At 42.5% G+C, this 26,610-nt stretch overlaps 2 protein-coding genes across 12 annotated transcripts in view; both read left to right on the top strand.

Annotated features, from left to right (window-relative positions):
• LOC105700147 (cyclin-dependent kinase 12) overlaps positions 1-21,006 on the top strand; it is a 49,522-nt gene extending 28,516 nt beyond the window's left edge. For 7 of the 11 annotated variants that reach the window (XM_012425772.2, XM_012425771.2, XM_012425769.2 and 4 more), the window contains exons 11-13: positions 7,211-7,532; positions 13,198-13,378; positions 14,588-16,719. In XM_012425772.2, coding sequence (XP_012281195.1) covers positions 7,211-7,532; positions 13,198-13,378; positions 14,588-14,838 — 754 coding nt within the window. In that variant the 3' untranslated portion in view covers positions 14,839-16,719. Of the gene's footprint in view, positions 1-4,524; positions 4,746-7,210; positions 7,533-11,971; positions 12,245-13,197; positions 13,379-14,587; positions 16,720-20,870 lie in introns of those variants that run through there. The other 4 variants (XM_023432740.1, XM_012425775.1, XM_012425774.2 and 1 more) reach the window with 4 other exon arrangements.
• A 227-nt stretch (positions 21,007-21,233) lies between these two features.
• LOC105700148 lies at positions 21,234-26,408 on the top strand (the record flags this gene model as incomplete). The annotated part of the gene is given in 6 exon segments (XM_012425777.2): positions 21,234-21,406; positions 22,073-22,178; positions 22,238-23,389; positions 23,829-23,937; positions 24,188-24,290; positions 26,069-26,408. Coding segments are annotated over 6 exon segments (1,665 nt in total). The 5' UTR covers positions 21,234-21,264.
• Positions 26,409-26,610: the final 202 nt, after the last annotated feature.

Here is a 26,610-nt window from a genome sequence, read left to right as displayed (position 1 = left end):
ATCATGTAACTGCACCGACAGGTTTGTAACGATGTTATGGATGTTACGAAACGATAACGGTAATGTAATAACATAATTTCACTGATCTATGTACTAACTTGATAGCTGATACCTGTTTGTTCCATATGGAGAGGACTTCGACGAATTCAAGGCACCCCAGCGCCCCTACACGTGGGCAGCGGAACTAAAGGAGTAACATGTGCGCATGCGCCAAAGTTTTGAACAGTCAATCCATCAGTTTGTTATTACAAATATTGATTTGTCAATTCGCGAAGGTAAACGCTTAAGGTATAAAGGGCAGAAGTGACATAATTTACGGGTAAAATGGTGCGTAGGGCATATCGTAAGAAAGCTTCGACTAAAACAATGGTTATCTTTTTTCTCATTAGTATTTGAATAAAAATGACAATTACTTTTCTCCCAGTAAATTAATTTTATGCCTTTGGTACTATCTACGGTTGAATGACGCGTTGTTATAACGCATGCGCAAATACTACGATGTTAGTTGGCGGGCCCATAACCAGAGGCGCTGTGGTTGTTGCAAAACGCCCCGCCATTTTGTAGGAAATCAGCTATTCAGTTAGTATATAGATCGGGGCATGATCTTGATACATCATTTTAATAACTTCTATTATCTACCACGTTATTCCAGTGTTAGGTAGTTGTAACAATACGCTTGGTGGGACGTATAGGGTAAAGAATAAAGAATAAAGAATAATACGTAATATACGCGGTTTTTTACGCGTATATTACAACGTCTCAATACGTCTCTAGTTTTCTACGCGAACGCAAAGTATATTGCGCCTCTCCATTTCTAAATAGAAAATAATAAATCCAATTAGAAACAGGATATTAAACAGTCTTAAGTTGTAAAAATGTTGAACGCCAGCGATAAATTAGTTCTTATAAGTGTTTACGTATTCACACGTGCGCTAAAAGACGTTTATAACCTAACGGATACATGTATCAGGCACGCCTGCGGCATCCGCCATATTGGAAACGTAAAATTTTAAAGAATTTTCAATGGAAGCGCAAAATTAATTTATTGTTACATAAAAGAATTTACAAATGTGCTAAAAGGTGTTTATAACCTAGCGGATGCCGTATATCGTATATCTACGTTAGCTTTCATAATGGAAACGTAATTTACTGGATTTCTACGATTTTCTACGGTAAACTATCTGGTATACGTAATATACGTGAAAAAACCTCTACCTAACCTTTTTCGAGATACAACCGCGCCTCTCGATATTTCTTGCGCAAAATTTCGTTTTATCATTGGCAATCTAGTTCCCAATACAAATCTGTGAGACAGAAGCGGGTCCTCGTGTATGTAAAAACCATGGAAAGCGGATATCCTACAAATCACGCGGCGTTTTGCAGCGAGCACAGAGACCTCTGGTGATGGGCACCTCAACTAATATCGCAGCATTTGCGCATGCGTCAGAATAACGCGTCATTCGACTACAGATAGGATAAGAGGGGTGAAATTAATTTATTGGAAGGAAATAATTACCATTTTTATAAAAGTACTTACGAGGAAAAAGATAACCATTTTGTTTTAGCCGAAGCTTTCTTACGACTGCTCTACGCGCCATTTTACTCGTAAATAATGTCTCTTCTGTCCTTTATGTCCTCAGGTGAAGTGAAACACGTCGAGGAACTTGATCGACGTCGGTAAAAAGATTTCTCTAAATATCTACGTTGCCGACGTTCGTTTTTATATTGACAGCTGTGTCGAATTATATTGGGTATTGTACTAAATGACATTCTCTACATGTCGCTTTCGTATTATAATTATAATGAAATCGAAGTAGAAGACCAGAAATCCCCTGGATTCGTGGTTTCAGAGGCCCTAATTGACTGCAGAGGGACACCCTGTGCCATCTGTGAATTCCGTATCAACTAAACTTTCACTCCGAGACCTCGTATTACCATCGTTTTAGCACAGCACCGCATATGACACTTTTTTGCCTTTATCTCGTTCAAATACGTGTTTCTCGATTACCATAATGTTTTTAATTGTCGTGTAATTGTCCTGACACTTTGGTTTCACATATTAGAGCCTCCAACAATTGTATATCGATCAAAATATGAGAGCTCGACACCATTTTGGTTCTGGTCTGGGTTAAGTTAACAATTGTTTTTTCTAAAATCCATATTTTCAAAATGTCAGGATAATTCCTAGGTGTTCAGGAGTCATGTGTCAAAGGTTCAGACAGTTCAATCCAATACCCTTAAAAGAAAGTGTCTTATTCAAATCGACTGATTTGAGGGGGGGTTTCACTTCACCTTAAACGTTTACCTTCGCGAACTGAAAGTTCAACCTTTGTTATTGCCTTTGTTATTACTTTAAACTTGCGCATGCGCACCTCCTACTTATGTAGTACCGCTAGGGATGTGTAGGGACGCTGGGGTGCCTTGAATTCATCGAAGTCCTCTCCGTATAGAACAAATAGACGGGTTTGCTCGTTTTGCCTACACTTTCCACACTTTTACGAAAAGTGCACACTTTGGCGTTCGTTTTCACGGAAGTGACGCAGACGTCGCTGTTCGTTTTGCGAGGGCATCTACCCCGATTTACACTTTCTCTACACTTTCTACCCTCGATCCCGAGCTAGTGCAACATGTTATAAAAAAGCGTAGGCTATGAATTCGGCGGCAAATTTCAAAATTGAAAAGACCAAGGAACAGGGAAACACAAAGTTTGTCCCAAGATCTCAACGTAATATAAATGGAAATAATGATCAGTACATTTTCTTCTTGTATAGAACGATTTAGCGTTTTAATTTTCTACGTAATCTTTGAAGAATTGTACAACCATTATTTATTACAAATTGTGTATTGATTTGCAATTTATTTATTTACAATTATTATGTATTCCTGCATCATGCATTATCTCTATCATCATCATTTGCTAGAAGATGTAATGGAGGAAGCTTTACATTTTCATTTTCATCCTCATCAGATTTGAATAGTTCCAAAATCGTATTACTGTCCCGCTAAATCGGCCATCTTGTACTTTCTTGAGCTTTCTGGCGTTCGGGATATGTCGACGAAAGTGTACCTACCCTTCTGCACCTTTCAAGAAAACTGTACTACCCTCGACACCCTCGAGGGTAGAAAGTGCATCATTTGCTAGAAGATGTAATGGGGGAAGCTTTACATCTTCATTTTCATCATCATCCGATCCAAATAGCTCCAAAATCGCATACTGTCCCGCTAAATCGGCCATCTTGAACTTTCTTGAGCTTTCTGGCGTTCGGGATATGTCGACGAAAGTGTACCTACCCTTCTGCACCTTTCAAGAAAAGTGTACTACTCTCGTCACCCTCGAGGGTAGAAAGTGCATCATTTGCTAGAAGATGTAATGGGGGAAGCTTTACATCTTCATTTTCATCATCATCCGATCCAAATAGCTCCAAAATCGCATACTGTCCCGCTAAACCGGCCATTTTGTATTTTCTTGAGCTTTCTGGCGTTCGAGATATGTCGACGAAAGTGTACCTACCCTTCTGCACCTTTCAAGAAAAGTGTACCACTTTCGTAACCCTCGAGGGTAGAAAGTGCAGAAAGTCCATCATCATTTGCTAGAAGATGTAATGAGGGAAGCTTTACATCTTCATTTTCATCCTCACCCGATTCGAACACCTCCAACATTGCACACTGTCCCGTTAAATCGCCATCTTGTACTTTTTTGAGCTTTCTGGCGTTCGGGGCGTCGACGAAAGTGTACACTGGGAGACATCAATGCCCTCCCATCCTGCACAGGCGATGTCGTACCTGGAGGGGAGGCATTCATGTCCACATTGTACACTGGGAGACATCAATGCCCTCCCATCCTGCACAGGCGATGCCGTACGTGCAGGGGAGGCATTCATGTCCGCCATTGTACATACCCTTCTGCACCTTTGAAGAAAAGTGTAGTACCCTCGTTACCCTCGAGGGTAGAAAGTGCAGAAAGTGCATCATCATTTGCTAGAAGATGTAATGGGGGAACCATTACATCTTCATTTTCATCATAATCCACTTCGAATGGCTCCAAAATCCCATACTATCTCGCTAAATCGGCCATCTTGTACTTTCTTAAGCTTTCTGGCGTTCGGGACGTCGACGAAAGTGTACTTACCCTTCTGCACTTTTCAAGAAAAGTACAGTACCCTCGTTACCCTCCAGTGTAGAAAGTGCAGACAACGCGAACAAACCTGGTATCAGCTATCCAGTTGGTATATAGATCAGGGATAAAAACGCGAATGATCACGGAAGCGTATGATTCAGATGTGCGGGATAGTCGTCAACCTGGAGCCTTGGAGCCGTCCCGAGGAACGCGCGTCGGCGTTGCCTCTCGAGCGGCTATTTCCACGGCAGATCGCGACAAGATCGAGGGAGGACTCGATGAAGACGTCCTCATAGAGATGGGGGGAAACCGAGGCTCCTCAGGGCGCCTCGACTCCTCGGGGAACCGGCGGCGACGCCCTGGAGGGGGGCAACTCGATTGACCTTGGATGCGCTTTTCTTTTGTAGCAGGAGCTTAGCAGCGTCGAGGTCGACCTAGGTGCAGGCACGCCCCGGGGACCTCCTCGAGGACCTCCTCGAGGTCTGCCCCTCGACTTTAGTTATCGGCGTACACCTAGAAGCGCGGCTCTCGACACTTTCTGCAGACTTTCCGGGACTCGTCCCGATTTCCCCCGGGACACCAGCACGCGGCTCGGACGACTCCGGCGACGTCCGGCGAGGGACGTCGTCTCCGACGCCCTCCGCCTCCCGGGGGCTCCGTCGCTCCCCAGGGGCGGAGGGCGGCGCTCCTTATTGCGATTAGATTAGTCATTCGATGTACTTGCTTTGTGTCCAATAAAAAGGAGACGTATTTTGGATGTGCCCTCGTTGCATTCACGCGGTTCTACCTTGATGAGCGACGTGGCCGGAGGTCGTTTCACCTCGGGATGATTTAGGTCGCGGAGTACGAAGGCTCTCGGTGAAGTTCAATTGCAGATCGGTAGGGAATCCATTGTCGCGGGGATCTTTGCGAGATTCTGTAGGGGACTCGTAGTCGAGACTTATTGTGAATGTTTCGTTTATACGTCTCGTGGACTTAAGGCGAAGTGAAACACGTCGAGGAACTTGATCGACGTCGGTAAAGAAGATTTTTCTAAATACCTCCGTTGCCGACTTTCGTTTTTATATTGACAGCTGTGTCGAATTATATTGGGTATTGTACTAAATGGCATACTACGTATTTCGTTTCCGTATAATAATTATAAATAAATCGAGGGATTTTAACCGGTTAAAACCATCTTATGAAATACATCAGGATGTATGTAGTGTAGAATTTATTCTAATGTTGTATGCATCCTGTAATTACACATGCGTTCCACTCACATCCATGCAAGTTAACACTTTGAACAGGGAGCCATTTCGACATATGGGCGAAATTCGTCTGACCGTGCAGGCAATATTGGATCAAACTTTAGGCGCTCTTAGTAGCGAAAGGGTTAGAATAAATTCCAACCTATCTAAATAGCATTCAAACATATTTTCGTTCCTACGCATATTCGGGATAAAACAATGGAAAGAACGTGGGTTAAATATGATTTAAACGAGGTTTGAACCACTGTTTTTTAGGCAACAAAGTAACCCAGCAAATATGGTGTAAACCGGTTAAAATCATTGGGTTGGGCTTTTTGTAAAAAAAAAAAACGAATATTTATGCCAAGTCTGAGAGATCCTCCCGAATTTTTTAATCGAGCTCCATTGAAATTGCCCCTCTCAAGTGAACAATTTTATATATTCATAATTTTTCGTTTAAATAAACTGCTTTGTTCACCGGACTGGAGATGATTGAACCCCTTTGTTCAGACTCGCGACTATTTTTAGGACGAACTCTCGACTATTTTTGGGACGAACTATAGACTATTTTTAGGACGAACTTTCTACTATTTTTAGGACAAACTCTCAACTATTTTTATGACGAACTTTCGACAATTTTTAGGACGCATTCTCGACAATTTATAGGACAAACTCTCGACTATTTTTAGGACGAACTCTCGACTATTTTCGGGAGAAACTCGACTATTTTCAGGACGAACTCTCGACTATTTTCGGGAGGAACTCTCGACTATTTTCAGAACGAACTCTCGACTATTGTCGGGAGGAACTCTCGACTATTTTTAGAACAAACTCTCGACTATTTTCGGGAGGAACTCTCGACTATTTTCAGGACGAACTCTCGACTATTTTCGGGAGGAACTCTCGACTATTTTTAGGATGAACTCTCGACTATTGTCGGGAGGAACTCTCGACTATTTTTAGAACAAACTCTCGATTATTTTAGGACGAACTCTCGACATCGTCGCACTGCATAGAGACGAGGAGACAAATGGCCGGAAAGTTTCATATCTAGCTGATAGGCGTTATCGCGTTGGCATTAGTGATTAGATACACATGATCGACCTCAATGCAACCATTTCATTACGCGCGTTAACGAGGTCTTACCGGAGCCTGCAGAAAGTCGAGGGTCGCCTCTTCGATAGAGGAGGATTAGAGCTTAAGAGTCGAATTTATTTATAGAGACTAGTCCATTAAGGTGAAGTGAAACCCGTCGAGAAGTTTGCTCGACGTTGGTAAAAAGGATCCTTCTAAATACTTACGTTACCGACGTTCGTACATGTATTGACAGCATTTTCTAATTATATTGGGCATTGTCCTAAATGGCACTCTATATGTCGTTTCCGTCCAATAATTACAAACAAATCGAAGTAAAACTTCAGAAATCCCCCGGATTCATGGTTTTTGACGCCCTAGTTGACTGCAGAGGGACCCCCTGCGCCATCTGTGATTTCCGTGTCAACTAAATTTTCACTCCGAGACCTCATATTACCATCGTTTTAGCACAGCACCGCATAAGACACTTGTTTGCCTATATCTGGTTCAAATGCGAGTGTCTCGATTACCAGAGTGTCGTAAAAAGTCGTACAATTGTCCTGACCCTTCCCTTTCTCATATCAGAGCCTTCAATAATTGAATATATCGATCGAAACATGAGAGCTCGACGCCATTTTGGTTCTAGTCCGGGCTAAGTTAACAATTTTCCTTTTTGTCTAAAATCCAAATTTTCAAAGTGTCAGGATAATTCCCAAGAAATTGAATTTTTCTCTCAGGGTGTAGCCTAGCCATAGCCGAATCAGTGGTCGTGACACGTGTGCTTTTCCAGGTCGTCGAAGCGGCTGAAGATGGAGGCCGGGTACAACTCTCACGGGAGCAGGATGCCAGGAGAGCCGGGCCACTTCGGGCCGGAGAACCTCTTCCAGCAAGGAGGCCCCTTCGCGGTGTCGCCCTCTCCGTACTACTTCAACAGCCCCCCAGCCGTGAAGCCGCGGGTACCGCCGTCGACGGGCCACCAGGACGCCGGTCCCGGGGTCTGCGGGACCAGCGACGACAGCCTGGCCCGGAGACTGACTCTGCTGACGAATGCCCTGAGCCAGGGCAAGCCCGTCCGCGTGGACGACCTCATGTCGCTGCGCTCGGACAACGAGGTAGCCGAGAACGGCCGGACGTTTGCGCGGCCCTCGGCCCGACCCGAGAGGCGACCGTAGTCGAGTCCGAGTCGCGCTTCCAGGGGAACGAAGTGCCCAACGACACCCTACATCGGTGGAGTCAGAGATGAGCGGGGAGATGTTTCACGCTATGGTCGAAAAGGAGGCTCGGTTCCCTTGCGTCATGGACCTGCTTTCAAAGGGGCGAATGTTCTCTATCAGTAAAGAAGAACGCGTATGCAGATTTTTTCAAAACAGATAGGATGGAGTTATCGCCTTTTGGTTTTCGGTATCAGGGTTTGTGTAGGTTGGGAAAGAAGACTATAAATATCAAATAAAGTTCTTATGTGTAGGTGGTGGAGGTTACGGGGCGGCACGCACGCATACCCTGTTTTACCGATTTCCTTTGAAAGTAGTTCCAATTTTTACACGGGGGTGAAGAGCGTAGAGGGTGCTATGGGCCGCGCCTTCCTTTCAAACGATGGCAGGAAACATCTCCCCGTTCATCTATGATCAACATAGAGGAAGCAATAATCACTATTAATAGAGATGTATATTCACTATTAATAGAGAATTAATTGAGATGCGCAGGGAGATGTTTCACGCTATGGTCGAAAAGGAGGCACGGTTCCCTTGCGTCATGGACCTGCTTTCAAAGGGGCGAATGTTCTCTATCGGCAAAGAAGAACGCGTATGCAGATTTTAAATACGGCACAGGATAAATAGAATGAAGTTATCGCCTTTTGGTTTTCGGTATCAGGGTTTGTGTAGGTTGGGAAAAAAGACTACGAATACCAAATCAAGTTTTTATGCGTGGGTGGAGGAGGTTACGACGCGGCTCGCATGTATACCCTGTTTAACCGATCGCGAAGATTTCGCCCCTTTGAAAGTAGTTCCAATTTTTACACAGGGGTGAAGAGCGTAGAGGGTGCTATGGGCCGCGCCTTCCTTTCAAACGATGGCGGGAAACATCTCCCCGTTAATGTATGATCAACATAGAGGAAGCAATAATCACTATTAATAGAGATGTATATTCACTATTAATAGAGAATTAATTGAGATGCGCAGGGAGATGTTTCACGCTATGGTCGAAAAGGAGGCACGGTTCCCTTGCGTCATGGACCTGCTTTCAAAGGGGCGAATGTTCTCTATCGGCAAAGAGGAACGCGTATGCAGATTTTAAATACGGCACAGAACAGATAGGATGAACTTAGCGCATATTCGTTTTCGGTATCCGGGTCTATGTAGATTAGGAAAGAAGACTACGAATATTAAATAAAGTTCTTATGCGTGGGTGGTGGACATTACAGCGCGGCATACCCTGTTTAACCGATCGCGAAGATATCGCCCCTTTGAAAGTAGTTCCAATTTTTACACAGGGGTGAAGAGCGTAGAGGGCGCCATGGGCCGCGCCTTCCTTTCAAACGATGGCGGGAAACATCTCCCCGTTCATTTATGATTAACATAGAGAATCGCTATCAACAGAGATGAGCGGGAAGATGTTACCCACTTTATATCACCATCTCCTGCATTTGTCCTCTCATCTCACTATTCGTAGGTGTTTCCATTGTGCTAGTAACGAAATGGTACCCATTCTATCTCCGTACTCCCCTGTCTGTAATAATGTAAACGGGGCTTAACCGTTTGAGTGGCAAGAGTATTAAAGAAATCTTGTCGAAAAGTACCAATCGGCGCGGTCGCGCTTCTCTAATTCCAGTTTGAAAAATGGCAAACGGCGCGATTGCCCTATTTTTTCTGTTTATAACCTCGTTAAACGGTAAGGCCCGTCGCACATACCTCGCTTTACCCCTTTTCGGGCGGAAAGCTTTGAATGTCCCTACCTATGTACAGTGGATACATCCCTCCCTCAATTTACGCGGTACATTGTAACACAATTTACGCAGCCTTGAAACCTCATTACTCTTTTTCATTAAGCTAGTTGAAATAAATATGTATTTCGGAAATTTATCTGTCCTAGCTTTCATTTCCAATATTGTTTTTCTTCTCTACTGACAGACTTCATTTCCGCGATTTTCATTTCTGCAAAACGAATCCACGTGGAACGGATACTTCGCGTAAATTGAGGGACGCCTGTACCTTTTGGCGCCGGACATCTACTTGTTTTTACTATTACTCGTTAGGAACAACAGAAGTGCAAATAAATATTTAATAAACTACCACTAGAATAAAATCAATGCCGCTCCTAGCCCTTTCGATACTGCCGTGCGATTCGCCAGTACACTTCCGTTAGTATACTTCCGCTGTACGGATATTCTCCGATGCTTTTGTATAAAAAAAGGAAAAACGATTCTTGTACAACGCTGTATAACAGAATGCGAGAATTTCCCGTTTACTTTAGTCAAGCATAACTTGTCTCCATCGTTATTGGTTCCTTCTGTTGCGTAATTGTTTTGTTTGCACGAAAACAAATTGCATTTAACGGTTGTCATCCCAAACGTATTATCATGAAGTAGGATAAGGAGACATATCGCCTATCGTCGGTTCCTCAGAAAGTGGCCTCAGCATTGGGACCTAGGAGCTCAGATTTTCGCCGATGTAACGATGCTAGCGCCCCTTGCGGAAAACGAGGGAACTTCAATCCTACGTGACTAAAATGTTTCCTATCGACATAAATGACCTAAAACGCGTTTAATCTTGCAATTAAGGTACGCAAAGCGAAACGATAATCCGCGTAATATGTTCAGAATGTGATGTTTTTAACATGATAAAGACTAGGGGATACTTTAGCATACGATAATTTTGAATTGCAACATTTTATCGAAGGCGCTGTCGGCACTAGATCGAAAAAAATTTGATGATCTTGGACCGCTAAATTGGGGACGATTTTAGTACGTGGCATTGAATCTCCTTATACCACTTCATGGTCATCATTAAGTAGTATAAGAAGACTAAACGCCTATGATGGATTCCACAGAAAGTCATTTTCGCTAATCTAACGATGCGAGCGCTACTTGCGGAAAATGAGGGAATTCCGATCTTACGTGACCAACATGTGTCCTATCGACATAAATGACCTAAAACGCGTTTAATCTTGCAATTAAGGTACGCGAAGCGAAACGATAATCCGCGTAATATATTCAGAATGTGATGTTTTTAACATGATAAAGACTAGGGGATACTTTAGCATACGATAATTTTGAATTGCAACATTTTATCGAAGGCGCTGTCGGCACTAGATCGAAAAAAATGTGATGATCTTGGACCCCTAAAGTGGGAACGATTTTAATTCGTGGCGTTATATCTCCTTATATTACTTCCTGCATATTATTTACATTATTCGAGGAAAATTCTCGTATAACACAATTTCATTCAACGCGTAATATATTAAACGTGTTATATGGGAGTCTACTGTACAGCGCTGCAATAGAAGGACCAGGTATAAGAGAAGTTCACTACAGTTAAAAAGTAAAAAGAAAAACAAAGTAAAACAGTTAGATGTAAATTATGAACCAATGTAAAATTTCAGTTAAAAAAATGATAACGGGTGATAATAATATATAGTAAATATGGCGAGCGTGCGACGAAGGGTGGTTATAGTCACTCCTGATATCGAAAGGGCTAAAGGACGTATATATGTATTTGTGATCCCCAGCGAAAGGGTTAAGGTGATATGAAAGGGTCAGCCTATATATTATATATTATATAACATCTCCCCGTTAATGTATGATCAACATAGAGGAAGCAATAATCACTATTAATAGAGATGTATATTCACTATTAATAGAGAATTAATAGAGATGCGCAGGGAGATGTTTCACGCCATGGTCGAAAAGGAGGCACGGTTCCCTTGCGTCATGGACCTGCTTTCAAAGGGGCGAATGTTCTCTATCGGCAAAGAGGAACGCGTATGCAGATTTTAAATACGGCACAGAACAANTTATATATTATATATACTTGAGAGGTCAAATTATTTGTGAAAGTATTCTCAGAATTGTGTGTACCGATAGGCGACGCTTGTTACCACTTGAGTATCCAAAATGGCGTTACCCACCAAAACGGACATAGATGAATATTATTGGATTGATGTCAATTAAATTTCTCAGCGCCTTTCATATCACCTTAAAGATAACTATTTGACTGGCCAGCCTTTACTGCTGTGCTTACTGTTACTGCTATGCGAGGTATGTGTGGAAGCCTTAATGATAATGACGCGGATCGGCAAAATCTGAGCCTGCAGTCAGTTCAACAATGTGAATTGATAAGGTGGCATTTATAGAGACTGGAAAGGAGAAAAGCGATTGCGTCGTCTGGCACTCAAACATTTATAGGTAGATTCATTGCATTCGGTGTGTATCAGTTCAGATACGCGTCGGATCGATCGAATCAACTTTTGCAACATTTTTTCGAGTCGGCACCGACATGCGTTGGAACTGATACGTGTTGGACAGACCGTATCCACTTTTGCAACGTTTTTTCAGATCGGCACCGGAGTGCGTCGAAATCGATACGTGTTGGACAGACCGAATTAACTTTTGCGACGTTTTTTCGGGTCGACACCGGTACGCATTGGAACTGATATGTGTCAGACCGTATCAATTTTTGCAACGTTTTGTCGGATCGGCACTGATACGCGTTGGACAGACCGAATCAACTTTTGCAACGTTTTGGCGGATTGACACAGGTACGCGTCGGAATCGATACGTGTCGGACCGACCTAAGTAACCTTTGCAACGTTTTGTCAGATCGGCACCGACATGCGTTGGAACTGATACGTGTCGGACCGTATCAACTTTTGCAACGTTTTGTCGGGTCGACACCGGTACGCATTGGAACTGATATGTGTCAGACCGTATCAATTTTTGCAACGTTTTGTCGGAGCGGCACTGATACGCGTTGGACAGACCAAATGAACTTTTGCAACGTTTTAGCGGATTTGCACCGATACGTGTCGGATAGATTGGATCAACTTTTGCAACGTTTTGTCGGATGGGCACTGGTGCGCGTCGGAACCAGTACGTGTAGGACCGACGCATTACGTTGTGCAACATTTTGTCGGATGGGTACCGGTGCGTGTCGAAATCGATACGTGTCGGACCGACCGCATTACCTTTTGCAACGTTTTGTCGGATGGGCACTGGTGCGCGTCGGGACCAATACGTGTCGGATAGAACGAATCAACATTTGCAACATTTAGTCGGATGGGCACCGGTGCGTGTCGAAACCAATACGTGTCGGACCAACCGCATTACCTTTTGCAACGTTTTGTCGGATGAGCACTGGTGCGCGTCGGAACCAGTACGTGTAGGACCGACGCATTACCTTGTGCAACATTTTGTCGGATGGGTACCGGTGCGTGTCGAAATCGATACGTGTTGGACCGACCGCATTACCTTTTGCAACGTTTTGTCGGATGGGCACCGGTGCGCGTCGGGACCAATACGTGTCGGATAGACCGAATCAACATTTGCAACATTTAGTCTGATCGGTACCGACACGTATCGGAGCCAATACGTGTTGGACCGACCACATTACCTTTTTGCAACGTTTTGTCGGATGGGCACCGGTGCGCGTCGGGACCAATACGTGTCGGATGGACCAAATCAACATTTGCAACATTTAGTCGGATCGCCACCGACACGTGTCGGAGCAAATACGTGCCGGGCAGTCCGAGTCGCCCTCACCTCGTCCGCTTCCGTCCCGACAGAGCGACCCGAAGGTGGTTCAGCTACTGGGCGAGCTGCACACGGAGCTTCGCCTGGCCGCCGGGAACGGGCGGCCTAGCGGCCAGCTGGAGTCGCACCTGCCGGTCTTCAACCCTCCGCCACCCTCGACGTCGGCCGGCCCGGGAGGAGGAGCCGCGGCGCCGGCCACCGCACCGGCCCCGGGTAAGTCCCGCTCGACGAGGCCCATTCTGCCCTAGGTCGTCCCGGGCCCAGAAACGAGCGGACCGCCGCCAGTCAGGGCCCCACGATGCAGAAAGGTGCTCGAGACACGGACTTTAAATCGGAAGAAATTAAAAAACAAATTGTTGCATTAAGGGGATGTGAAAGTGGCGTCAAAGGAATCTCATTTATGAAGCTTTCCTCCGAACTTGAGTGTACCGAATAGTTTCAAACTCGACAATGTGAGTACGGAGACTATAAGGAAGGTCCTGACACCCATGAAATTTCAATTTTTTTTTTAATTTGTTTATTGATATTTTTCAAGTTTTTTATACTAAATGAAATTTCTTCAATCTCATTTATGACGCTTTTCTCCAAACTGAGCGTACCGAATAGTTTCAAACTCGACAATGTGAGTACGGAGACTATAAGGAAGGTTCTGACACCCATGAAACTTCAATTGTTTTTAAATTTGCTTATTGATATTTTTCAAGTTTTTTATACAAAATGAAATTTCTTGAGTGTCAGCACCTTCCTTATAGCCTCCATGTTCACGTTGTAAAGTTTAAAAGGATTCGGTACATCCACCTCGCAGAAAAGTTTCATGAACAATTGAGCTTTCGGATGCCACTTTCACATCCCCTTAACCCTTTGAGTGCCACAGGTCTTTGCTGTTTCCGAATCCAAAATTGTCAAGCGACACGATAGTGCTGGCCTAGAGTGCCGGCATTTTTGGACATAGGATAGAAGAAACGCGATCGCGCCACATGGCACCCAAACGATTAAGGTGATGTCAAAGTGCCGTGGAGAAGTCTCGTTTATGAAACTTTTCTACGAACTGGGTGAACCGAATCGTTTCAAACATTACAACGTGAACGTGGAAGCTATAAGGAAGGTCCTGACACACATGGAATTTCATTTTTTACAAACAATTTCGCAAATGTCTATAAACAAATTATTAAAAAATTCAAAATTTATGGGTGCCAGGACCTTCTTTATAAACTCCATATTTACATTGTCAAGTTTGAAACGATTCGGTACACTCGGTTCGGAGAAAAGTATCATAAACGAGAAACCTCTTTGACGCCACTTTCGCATCGCCTTAAGGGCCCAGAGGGCGCCGTCCTCGGTTCCGGGGCCGTGCTGACGACGCGTCGGCAGAGATACTCAGAAAAAGCTAGGCGGCCTCTCGGAGGTATCCCGTGATTGCAGGAGGCCAGGACTCGACGTGGCCGACGGTGGAGGGCAGCTTCGACGCCCATGCCGAGTACGCCGGCGACGACGCGGTTCCCGTGGGAAGGTGCTCTCACCTGGCGACCGCGGGGGTCCGTAACGCCCTCTCCGCCCTCATGTTGCGATACGGACTGGATACCTACGACCCCTCCCCTGCTATCACCCGACCCCCAGGTAAACACCCCCTGGACCCGAAGGCCCTTTTCCCGACCTCGGCTTTCGGTTCTTAATCCCGATCGACCGCCATCTCGACTTTGACTGTCCCTTAGGTCACGTACTCGGTACTCTCGCATTATTTGTATGTTGTCTGTTTGGATTTTGGTCCTTCTTTACTAAGGGCCAAGGTACCATTGTTTTTTCGCCAACGCTGCGCGATGCCCTTCCTTGGTGGTCCCATCCAAGGAGTGACCGCGCCCGACGTCGCTTAACTTCGGTGATCTTACATGAACTAAAACAAAATCAGTGATGTGACGAGTCGAATACTTTACCAACTCGAGTTACTTGGATTCGAAAGCGTTGCCAACTCGAGTTTGGATTCGAGTCTGCGTCTCAATGCCGCATATATTCGGCGCGATGAGTCGAGTCAATAACAAGTTCGTGAGTCAATCGACTCGATTAACGGCGACCCGAATCGAGGCGATGTAACGAGTCGAGTACTTCATCGAATTGAGTTACTCGAACATTGCCAAGTGGAGTCAACGCCGAATATATTCGGCGCGATGAGTCGAGTCAATAACAAGTTGCTGAGTAAATCGACGCGATTAACGGCGATGCGAATCAAAGCGATGTAACAAGTCGAGTACTTAATCGACTCGAGTTACTCAAACATTTCCCACTCGAAGCCGGATATATTCGGCGCGATGAGTCGAGTCAATTGCGAATTGGAAAGTAAAAAGACTCGATTAGCGACGACTCGAGTCGAAGCGATATAACGAATCGAGTAGTTCATCGACTCGAGTTACTCGAATATTACCTACTCAAGTCGACGTCTCAAAGCCGCATATATTCGGCGCGATGTGTTGAGTCAATGACAAATGGGAGAGTAAAACGACTCGATTAGCGACGACTCGAGTCGAAACGATATAACGAATCGAGTAGTTCATCGACTCGAATTACTCGAACGTTGCCAACTCGAATCAACGACGCAATACCGCATATATTTGGCGCGAGGAGTTGAATCAATTGCGAATTGGAAAGTAAAAAGACTCGATTAGCGGCGACTCGAGTCAAAGCGATATAACGAGTCGAGTACTTCATCGACTCGAGTTACTCGAACATTTTCTAACTCGAGTCAACATCTCAACCCCGCATATATTCGGCGCGATGGGTCGAATCAATTGCAAATTGGAAAGTAAAAAGACTCGATTAGCGACGACTCGAGTCAAAGCGATATAACGAGACAAGTACTTCATCGACTCGAGTTACTCGAATATTACCAACTTATGTCGACGTCTCAAAGCCGCATATATTCGGCGCGATGTGTCGAGTCAATGGCGAGTTAGAGAGTAAAACGATTCGAATGACGATTACTCGAATAAATAAATAAGGCGCGATTGGTGTGTCAGTGCGAGTAACTCGGTCTCACTTTTACTCTCGTAACTCGTTCTCACCCTTACCCTAGTAACTCGAATTCGTTTGTACCATAAACTCTAGTTACAATAAGAATTACTCGAGTTGACTAGAATACATGTTTGACTCGAGTTTAACGAGTTAAAATATTCGACTCGTCACGTCATTACGCGGAATGCCTTTTAGACAGCTTATTCCGCGTTGATTCCGCGTGCTTTCCGCATGTATGAAAACGAGGCATCCTTCCGGGAGGTTCAACGCGTGAGATGTCTCTTTAAACCGTGACTTTGAATTTATCGGTTGCATTATTTTGTTTCTATAACGATGCTCCGAGATGCCTATCCGATATGAAACGTTAAGACCGCTGGGGAAGACTGTGATCACTCGATAAATATGTGTAATATAGCTCTTTCAAGTATATCAACACATCATGGCAAAGGTGGAGAGACGTTGAAGAATTTATCTCAATGTTTCCCATCAAAAGCAGGCACTTTAAAGTACTATTTCGCGTTGTTTCGTTTCAAATGCCCAACGTGAGGACGCGCAAGTGTATCAGTATGAGTGTGTAATTACAATGTACGCCACTGTGGGGGGAATAATTCAAGTACGATGATATTAATACTAGAACTACCGGTGGATTTTTTGGACTGTGGTGGGCCATTTAACCCTTTAATTACGAAACGCCACTATACACTGATAAAAATGCCCATGTAAATGTACATACTCAATCATTGGTTCTTTTGATGCCAGGATAAATTGCAGAAAAATTACATTGTTCTTGTAATATCACATTCGGCATCTGTGTTACATTATAAAATATTATAATGTACATTGCATTAAACTCAAGTAAAAATGCACGAATACGATAAATATACCTTCGGTGTATTTATACATTTTCTAATTTGCAATTCTTCCATTTTATGTTTTTCTATGTGAAACTTAAGTTATGAAGTGTGTAAAAATGTATGCAAATTTCCAGCGATTTTTATCAGTGTAGTGGCTTCCGCATGATCGAATTTTTTTATGAACTGTCACTATAGTGGCCCCTTTTATTCCTATGCACTTATCTATATACTAACTGAATAGTTGATACCTATTTATTCCATACGGAGAGGACTTTGACGAATTAAAGGCACCCCAGCGCTCCTACACGTGGGCAGCGATACTAAATAAATAACAGGTGCGCCTGCGCAAAAGTTTTGAACCGTCAACCACGGCAATAACAATCCTTAAACCGTGAATTCGCGAAGGTAAATGTTTAAAGTGTAGAATTCAGAAGATACATAATTTACGTGTAAAATGATTCGTTGAGAATATCGTGAGAAAGCTTCGACTAAAACAAAACGGTTATCCTTTTTCTCGTAAGTATTCGAATATAAATGGCAATTATTTCCTTCCAGTAAATTAATTTGACCCCTCTTACAATATCTACAGTAGAATGGCGCGTTGTTTTGACGCATGCGCAAGTACTACGATATTAGTTGACGTGCCGCTAACCAGAGGCCTCTGTGATTGCTTCAAAACGTTCCACCATTTTGTAGGATATCAGCTATCCAGTTAGTATATAGATAAGTGTTTCCATGTATTGAAAGCGACAAATGAATATCGTATTCATATAAAATATTAACCCTCTGCGGCAGAGTTATTCGTACAGGTGGTACATTTTCAAGTCTGACCCCGGTGTAATTAAAAGGTTAAAACCAATCATTTTGACCGGACTTGGTAGTTCTAGTGTTAAGCGGACGTCGCGTTAGTGCACTATTGTTTCGACCAGCTTCGCCATTTGAGCCGCTTAGTGCACATATCGACTAACTCCACTTTTTGAAAAATCTTAAATTTAGGTGGGAAAGCACTTGGTATAGTCATAACTTTTTATATTTATAATATCTTTCCTGATTAATAGAGATTAACACCATTAAACGGCAACATTAATTTATTTCAGAAGCCATTTTGATTAACTCCATACTCTAATGTAAATCGTGGACGAATACCTGGCAGTATGGTATTATTGGATTATCTGTTGCGGCCGTACATCGACGCTTTTTTTTTTAAACAGCCGAAGATGCTTTCCCCCTTTCAACAATATGAGTAATAAAATCGCATCAGCAAACAGATAGAAAGAAGCGCAATGCAGACGGTAGTTAGTATAACGGTGATCTCTCACGCTGAATGTTACGGTATACTTCACCAATATTACACGGACTACATATTTTTTGGTCTTTTCAACCTTACTCCCTGATTGTTTTTAAAGAACTAAATATTATACCGTTACAATCAAGATGAATGAAACTAATAACAATGTGGATGTGGAAAGCAGTGACGATTCTTCAATACGATTTATCAGCAGAAAGTCTGGGGCAAGAAGACGTTTATCGTGTTTCTCGGATTCATCCGATTGCAACGGTACAAATTCCCCAACAAACACATCGATTGGGAGGAAAAGAAGTCGTAATCCTGATAAATGGGCACGAAATTTACAAAAGCATAACGGAACAAAATCTTTGGCATACAGGAATAGGGGAGGAAATTTAATACCTGCAAAAACATTTGTCGATATAAAATGCAGACGATTATTTTTTGGCTATTCTTTCTTATTAATTTTATATACCGTTAGATGAAAACTATAACTGTATTTATGTATTCTACATTATATATTTGAAGTTATATTATAATAGGAATTTTAAAAAAGAATCTACATTACTTCATCGCATTTCTCAACTTTTTGTTTTATGGAGTTAATCAATGTGTGTACTGAGCGGCTCATTTATCGGTTACCTTGATAGGAAGGATTCGTCCCCGAAACTCGGTCGATATCTAAGTTTTCTTCCGACACTACTTGGGCATAATCGTAACCAAATTGTTCCCTGGTTATATATCGATGCCGCCGAAAAGATCGCGGTAATTTTTTTGTTTATTAGGTGGTCCAACGAAACCTCCCTTCCGATGAGAAGTGTTTTCCTTTTCATCGCTAATTTTTGGTTTACGTTAAAACTCGTTATTTCGTCCCTCTGTGATCTCTCTGTCTCTCTCTCTCTCCCTCTTTTAAGGACTCATAGGCCCTTTGGATTCATCTTCAAGATAATTATTTATTGTGTAAGATTTTTACATAAGGCCCTAGCGTTTACCCTCTGTGAAAGTATTTACAGGATAAACTATGAATAATGTGTAAATAATTAAGGGTAAATAAAGGAGCTGACCTCAAATGTTTGAGTAGTTCCCAAGTCAGGATAAGCACTCAGGCTCTAAATGAGTTCACGACTCGCATGGCCGGAAATTTCCATCGATTAATACGGTGATCCAACTCAAATTACCTGGCACGTACAAATCTCAACAAGCTTAGCCATTGGCCGTTAAAATCCTCGGTAGTATAATGGTCAGTATCGCTGAAGAGCAGGGTTGGGTAAGTAAAATACCCTAGGTAATTTACGTAGTTCTTCACAGTAAATTACTGGGTATTTTACTTCACAAACTCCATACGTGATGTAAATTACACTAATATGGGACTTTATGTTTCCGCAGTTCCTCTTCCCGATACACTTAAAATTCAAACGTCGAAGCGTAGATCCTTTTTAACGGTTTGCTCCTACTTACCATCATTCTTTATTCCCACCCTTTTTTGTTTACTAAAATGTTTATTCCCTAGTGATGTATACTTGACTACTTTGAAAAAGTGAGGTTACAGTCCCGCCATCTTTGTCGTGGAATTTATTAGGTATTATTATGTAAAATACTTCCCTTGAGTATTTTACGTAAAAAAGTTCTAACGACGCGTCACTGCACAACCTTGGCCAAGGTTCCTGGTTCGATCCAACGTTTTCACTTATTTGGGACAAACGTGTAAACGCATTAAAAACTATCTTTAGTATAATCGAGCACACGATCGAAATTTAACAAATGTTTGGTTACGTATCCAGGACTGACCAAACATGCGCGTAGAGTTCTAAACGCGGTAAGTTCCGTCAGGAACGATGAGAAATTCCTGGTAACTTAACGGTCATTTCTACAAAGCTTTTCTTTTTTCGAGAAATTATGAGAATTTAAATATTTACAACGGAGTGAACGAGCGGTTCCGATTAGTTGCAGAGAAACACGGGGGGGATTTCCGTTGTACGTTTTTTACGGCCAATCAAAACCTTTTATTTGTTTTATCGAACTACGCCGTCGAATTAATGAAATATCGGCCCTGTTCAAAGTCAAATCACGTGAAATTTCCGTGGAGTTATACGTAAATATTATAGCTCGAAGTAAATAACACTCTCTGATTAATATTCTTTAACAATATTTATTACTCTTTAGCTTGAACTTCGAAGTGCATTGAAAAGAAATGTTACGTAAATGAAGGAACCTCAAGTGTGTAAATAAAAAGAAAGTGAATGTTCTCATAAATTCTCGATATTCTCGGTAACTTACGGTATGTTTCACGGTTATCTTCGATATTTATTACCGAGAATTTTCGAACTCTGCGCGCGTCGTTTCGCGCCGGAGAGTTTAAACGGCGACGAGGCTCCGCCGTTCCCGCGCCAGGTGGCGCGTCGAGTGTGCCAACCTCGGAAGGCGCGCGATTTGAATCGGGCTCGGTCGTTCGGTTTTGGCGGGACCGTGAATCGGCATACCCGGCGCGTGTTGACATTTTAGGTTAACTCTTGATCCGCGCGTGCTCGTGCCCATTATACACAACCGTTTGTTGTTTTAGATTGAAGAAACGGAGGTACGAGCAAGGGAGTGAGGTTAGGACGTGAACCGTCTATCGGCATCACGTTACGGGTCGAAGGGCGCGCGTAGGCCCGAGGAAGAGAGCCCCGACACTCCGTGGCGAGCTTAAAGTCGAATGACCGCAAACAAGAGCTGGAACTTTGAGGTACTTGAGAAGGAAAGCTCGAGGTGTGTCTCCGAGTCGCCACGGAAGAACGCCGACCCTGCGCCGGACCTAGACACCTGATAAATCCAGATTAATAACCTTCGCTCCGTTCAGTTTTGTTAGTTTGTCAATCGCGTGCACCTTCAGATGTATCCAATAAAATGCGTGAGCGTTCGGTAAAACGATCACCCACGATATAACAAGGCCGAACAAGGTTGGTTTGCGGTGTATGGGAGACCTAACCTCACCCTCGCCGGAGACGATGGAGTCACCACGCTGGAGCCGCGTCGACGTCGCCCTCGACGGGTCGGCTTCCAAGGCGACGGATCTCTTTGCGAGGACCCTTAGCGATGCCTTCGACCAGTACCGAGGTAAGTATCTCACCTGGGACTCTATTCTTAAGTTCATACGATGAACGTTAGCATGCGAAGTTAACATTAACATGACGTGACTTCGCAACAGTAAGAAATTTTTCATGCGAGTCTATTCGTATGCGATAATCATTCCTATGAACTCGAGGATCCCTTAGGTGAGGTCGATACCTTCGATCGGAGCAACGTTTTCTCGAAGACAGGTATATTAATTCGAAGACGTCTTGCGGAGCTTACGGTTTGATTAAAGTCTACGTTCAGCTCATGTTGCATTGTCTGTCGATTATAGAAATTGACGATGCAAGGAAGGTTGCGTCGTTAAATTTGTTTGAAATTTTATCCATCGTTTGATTATGTATGTTATTAAATATTGAGTTGAGTGGAAAGTTGGCGCGTTTGGTGAACCACCTCTGTGTCCTGCTGTGTACAAACTTTCCGATTAGTCTTATTATTGGGTTGCGATTGAGTAAAGATCAGATAATATTCTCCAGAAAATGGGCTTAACCTACAAAGGGTCATTGGGATCGGTTTGCGAAAGTATGATGTTTATGTCATGTTTTAAAAGAGCATTAACGTTCTAATATGAGGAAAATGGTGGAGGAGACTCGTTTAATGTTTGGATAGATTGTTATTTATTAAATTCAAGTGATTTTTTTTTTATTGCAGATGTTTGGAAAAGTTACTTAGCTTTGTTAAAGAGATATGAAGATCTACAAATGAAATTTTCAGTAGTGGAGTCTCAGCTGAATGAATTGACACGGTCAAAACACAAGTAAGCTCGTAAATACCCTATGGTCTTTGTATGTATTTTTCCTACCACGTACTTTTCAGATTCATGGGTGAGAACGATTTGAAAAAGAATGCCTGTCCAGCTTGTGCACACGTTCCGGTGGATTCTCTTGCGAGAATGGGTGGGAATATGAAAGAGGAAATAGCGTCAAAATCTGACAAATTTGACGATGTTATGACAGAGTTGAATTGTTCCAATATTCCGCAATGGCACAATCTGCCAATCGAGAAGGTGGGATCTCACATTCCGAGCAGTCCTATCCTTTGTAATCCGCTTAAAAGAAGAAAAAGTGGCCTGTCTGGTGAAACTAAGTCACTAGATGGCGATAACGAGAATGTACCAAAAGAAGAGCTTGATTCTTCCACTGCGGGCTCCTTTTCATCTGCAAGTAAATCTGCACAAGCATCGACTGTCTTGAAAGCCGTTGAAAACACTTTGTTATCTTTAAGAACAAAACGGTCACCTAAAGAGCAAAGCTGTAATACTTCTACCAAACTAAGCTTTAGCAAATACCATTGCATTAGTGATATGGTGCTCACAGGGAAAAAGAGACTAAAACAAAGTAAACTTATATTTCAACCCATGGAGCCAAAAACAGATCTCAGTCTTCCTGACGTTTCGCATAGAGATTCGTCCATGAAGGATAAGAATAAGTATGTTCACGAGATTACATTAGATGGTACCCAAGATATCTGTGATAAAACTAGTGCAAAGAAACAACCGGAAACCATGTTTTGCCCCGGGAGTGACAACGAAGCAACCTGTGATGACATTGTGGATGTAAGTTTAATCACTACGGCGCTACCCTCCAGAACAAAACATAAATTGATGTTGAAAACCAACGCGACGCGGAAGCGGATTGATAGCAATGATTCTGTATCGGATAAGAATTTATTTGATGATAATACTATTGGGACAAACTTTAAGCCTAATGCCGAATCGACACAATTGAAATCAGTATTCGCTACTAATTCCGTACGTCAGGAGAAACCGTTTCGACTATATTCTGATACCAGTAAAAAAAAGAAAAGTCGTTTAAACAACGACCCCTTCAAGATTTCAAACCTTGTATCGGAGGAAGTGCCAAGTAAATTTGACAATTGTACAGATACGAAGATGCCTTTTGATAAGGTGCTACAGGAATCAAATAACCGTGCTTCAGTGAGGAGGGATCTGAACGATAGTTTCAACATGTGAGTGGTCATTTGTATGCAATCTGTATCCGTTAGGTTGTAACAAATATTTAATTCTGTTTTCACTGGATGCAAAAGTTTCACATCATTTATACTTTTGCATTCGCTTTCGCTGTATGCAAAAGTTTCAGATAATTTGTACTCTTGCATTCGCTTTCGCTGTATGCAAAAGTTTTACATAATTTGTACTCTTGCATTTGCTTTCGCTGTATGCAAAAGTTTTACATCATTTCTACTTTTGCATTTGCTTTCGCTGTATACAAAAATCTGACATAATTTATACTTTTGCATTCGGAATAGGATTTTTCTTTCGCTTTCATTCTTGCTTCTGGTAAAGTTACTTCCGTTACAACCCTAGCATCCGTTAACATGAACACAAACTGTTACGTTTCTCTCTGTGTCATCTTGCGTTACAGTATGGGTATATATTTTCTTCTAGAATTCCTGAGAAAATCTCAAAGATTCCATACGCCCACAAAAGTAAGCCAGTTAGGAACAAAGCTGAGAGAGCGAAATTAGCCGGAAACTCTTGCTGGGAGTGTGAAAAGGTAAGCAGATTTTCTTTGCACAATAAATTGACTTCGCTTAATCTTAGATGTAAAGAAACTTCAATAAACTCTGTATACTTTCCTGCTGCTAAAAGGCCTGAATCGTAAGTAGACTTTTAAGGTATGTTAAAAATAACTTCCAGACAAGCCGTTGTACTTTGTATATTATGCATATACTTCTGGAGCCAAACGAATTTCACGTACTTTCGTTACATACGAATCATCTCCATGTTATTTATTTTGTTTTTAGTACTACAACGACATGGGGCTTGATCCAGATGAACTGCAAGCACGTAAAAATCAGTGTTCTCGCCACAGGGAGAAATTCCAGGAACGGTGCAACACTCCAACGGGTATTATACTTTTCACTTTTACAATCATATACTGAGCGAAATATTTACTTTTTAGGCGAAATCAATTGCTGGCGACGATCGAAATGTTTGTTAAGGTGAAGTGAAACCCCTCTCATATCAATCCGAATGAGACACTTTATTTTAAGAGTATTGAACGAACAGTCTGCAACTTTGATAAATGACTCGTGAACAATTAAGAATTGTCCTGACACTTTCAAAATTCAGGATTTTCTAAAGATAATTTGTTGACTTAGCATACACCAGAACCAAAATGACGTCGGCTCTCATATTTCTATCGATATCCAATTATTGAAGGCTCTAAAATTGAGAAACGAAAGTGTTGGGACAATTGTACGACAATTTGGAACACTCTGGTAATCGAGAAATTCGCATTTGAATGGGATAAAGTCAAAAAAAGTGTCTTATGCGCTGCTATGCTAAAACGATGGTAATACGAGGTCTCGGAGTGAAAATTTAGTTAACACGAAAATCACAGATGGCGCCGGGTGGCTTTGTACAGTCAATTAGGGCATAAAAAACCATGAATCCAGAGGATTTCTGGAGTTTTACCTCGATTTCTTTATAATTATTGTACGAAAACTACAGATAGGGTATGTCATTTACCACAATACTCAATATAATTCGACATAGCTGTCAATATAAAAACGAACGACGACAATGTAGGTATTTAGAAGAATACTTTTTACCGACGTCGATCAGGTATCTCGACGTGTTTATCTTCACCTTAAGAGGATATGAAAGGCGCTATGTAATTTAATCGACGTCGATAAAGTATAATTCATCTATACCATTTTTGGGGCCAATGCCGTTTCGAATACTCAAGTGGAATACATAAGCTGGCGCGTCCCATTACCGACATGTATATTCATGTTGGTCTTTTACAGTCTACGTTGAGAATTATACGAATTGAAGGGTTCTATATGTCATTTCGGTAAAGTAATGATAAAATGATGTATGTAAAACTGCCGAAATCCTATGAATTCATGACTGTTTATATTTTGAGGAACCAGCGCCGCCATCTGTGACGTTTAGCTGCAACTAAATGTTCGCTCTAAAAACACGTGTTAGCCGCAAGACAAGCAAGCATTCTCTTGCAATCGTTGGTGAAAGTATTTTCCTTATTTTCTCATCTGACTCTGTAATATTCCATTTCTACGGTATTTTAAATTGTTCGAGCTAGGTCTTGAAACTCTTCATTTTCGATTCTAAGCTTCCAAGACGCGCATAACATCGAAAACGTGCCCGGACTACGCCATGTTGGTTGTAGTCCATAAGTAAATAAATTTTGGATGTAAAATGAAATTTCATGTGTTTCAGAACCTACGTTAGGTCCTCCATATTCCCGTGGTAAAATTTGAAACTAATCGATACCCCTCAATTCGGGAAATACTTTCTCAAACGATTTAACTTCTCAGATATATATAGGCTGACTCTTTCATATCTTCTTAAGAATTTGAATATTGTCTTTATTTTACCTTAATTTCATCCAATCTTATTTCGCGGATAGCAGCCACTAGAGCCATCTATTCGGCCCGAATTTCATTATAGAAAGTTGTAGAATTAAAATTATAGAATCATTATATTTCATTCTCAGAATTTCTTTCTAGAAAGTGATTTTTTCGCTCAGTATGTGAGTAAAGCGTTCCCAATGAGCGGCAAACTTACGTACTTGTTAAGTCTCCCTCGTTATTAATTAGTTAACAAATAAAGTTAATAAATTAAGTTAACTTCCTAATAACCTGATTTTGATTTTCCAGATTTTTGGAATCCGGTGTTCTCGGACACTTTGCAGTCAACTTTCCAGAATTGACTCGGCCAAGGCGGCCTCGTCGGCTTTCTGGAAACAATTCTGCGAGCAATCTGTAAATACTTCGGCTCCGCTGTAAACGTGAAACGTGCTCGACGTCCTCGATGAATAATAATTCCGTGGCAGCCTAATTGAACGCTGTCGCAAGCTGTAATTCAAGGGGAAAATTGCTCGGCGAGAATAAATGGAGTATAAACAGAGATGAGTTGGGAGATTGCTCACGGGCAGGGTCGTGTGATTGCATCGTGTGCTGCCCTCTGATTTCGTACGTTAGCTTTCACCGTTTTTTGCCCCCAAGGGAGGCGCAACGAATTTCTGGTAGGGGCTCGCGCAATCGCGACGGCTGTGCTATCTACCAGTTGCCGTTGGCGGCTCACGTATTCGCGATGGTAATATCATGCGGCAGTTGACGGTGGTGGCTTACCATTATGGCAATCTCCTAACTCATCTCTGCCAAATCAGAGATGAGTTGAGAGATTCACGGGAAGGATC

This window comes from Orussus abietinus, unplaced genomic scaffold, assembly GCF_000612105.2.
Source record: "Orussus abietinus isolate OABI.00-Male unplaced genomic scaffold, Oabi_2.0 scaffold418, whole genome shotgun sequence".
Lineage (NCBI taxonomy): Eukaryota > Metazoa > Arthropoda > Insecta > Hymenoptera > Orussidae > Orussus > Orussus abietinus.
This window is presented reverse-complemented; position numbering and strand designations above follow the sequence as displayed.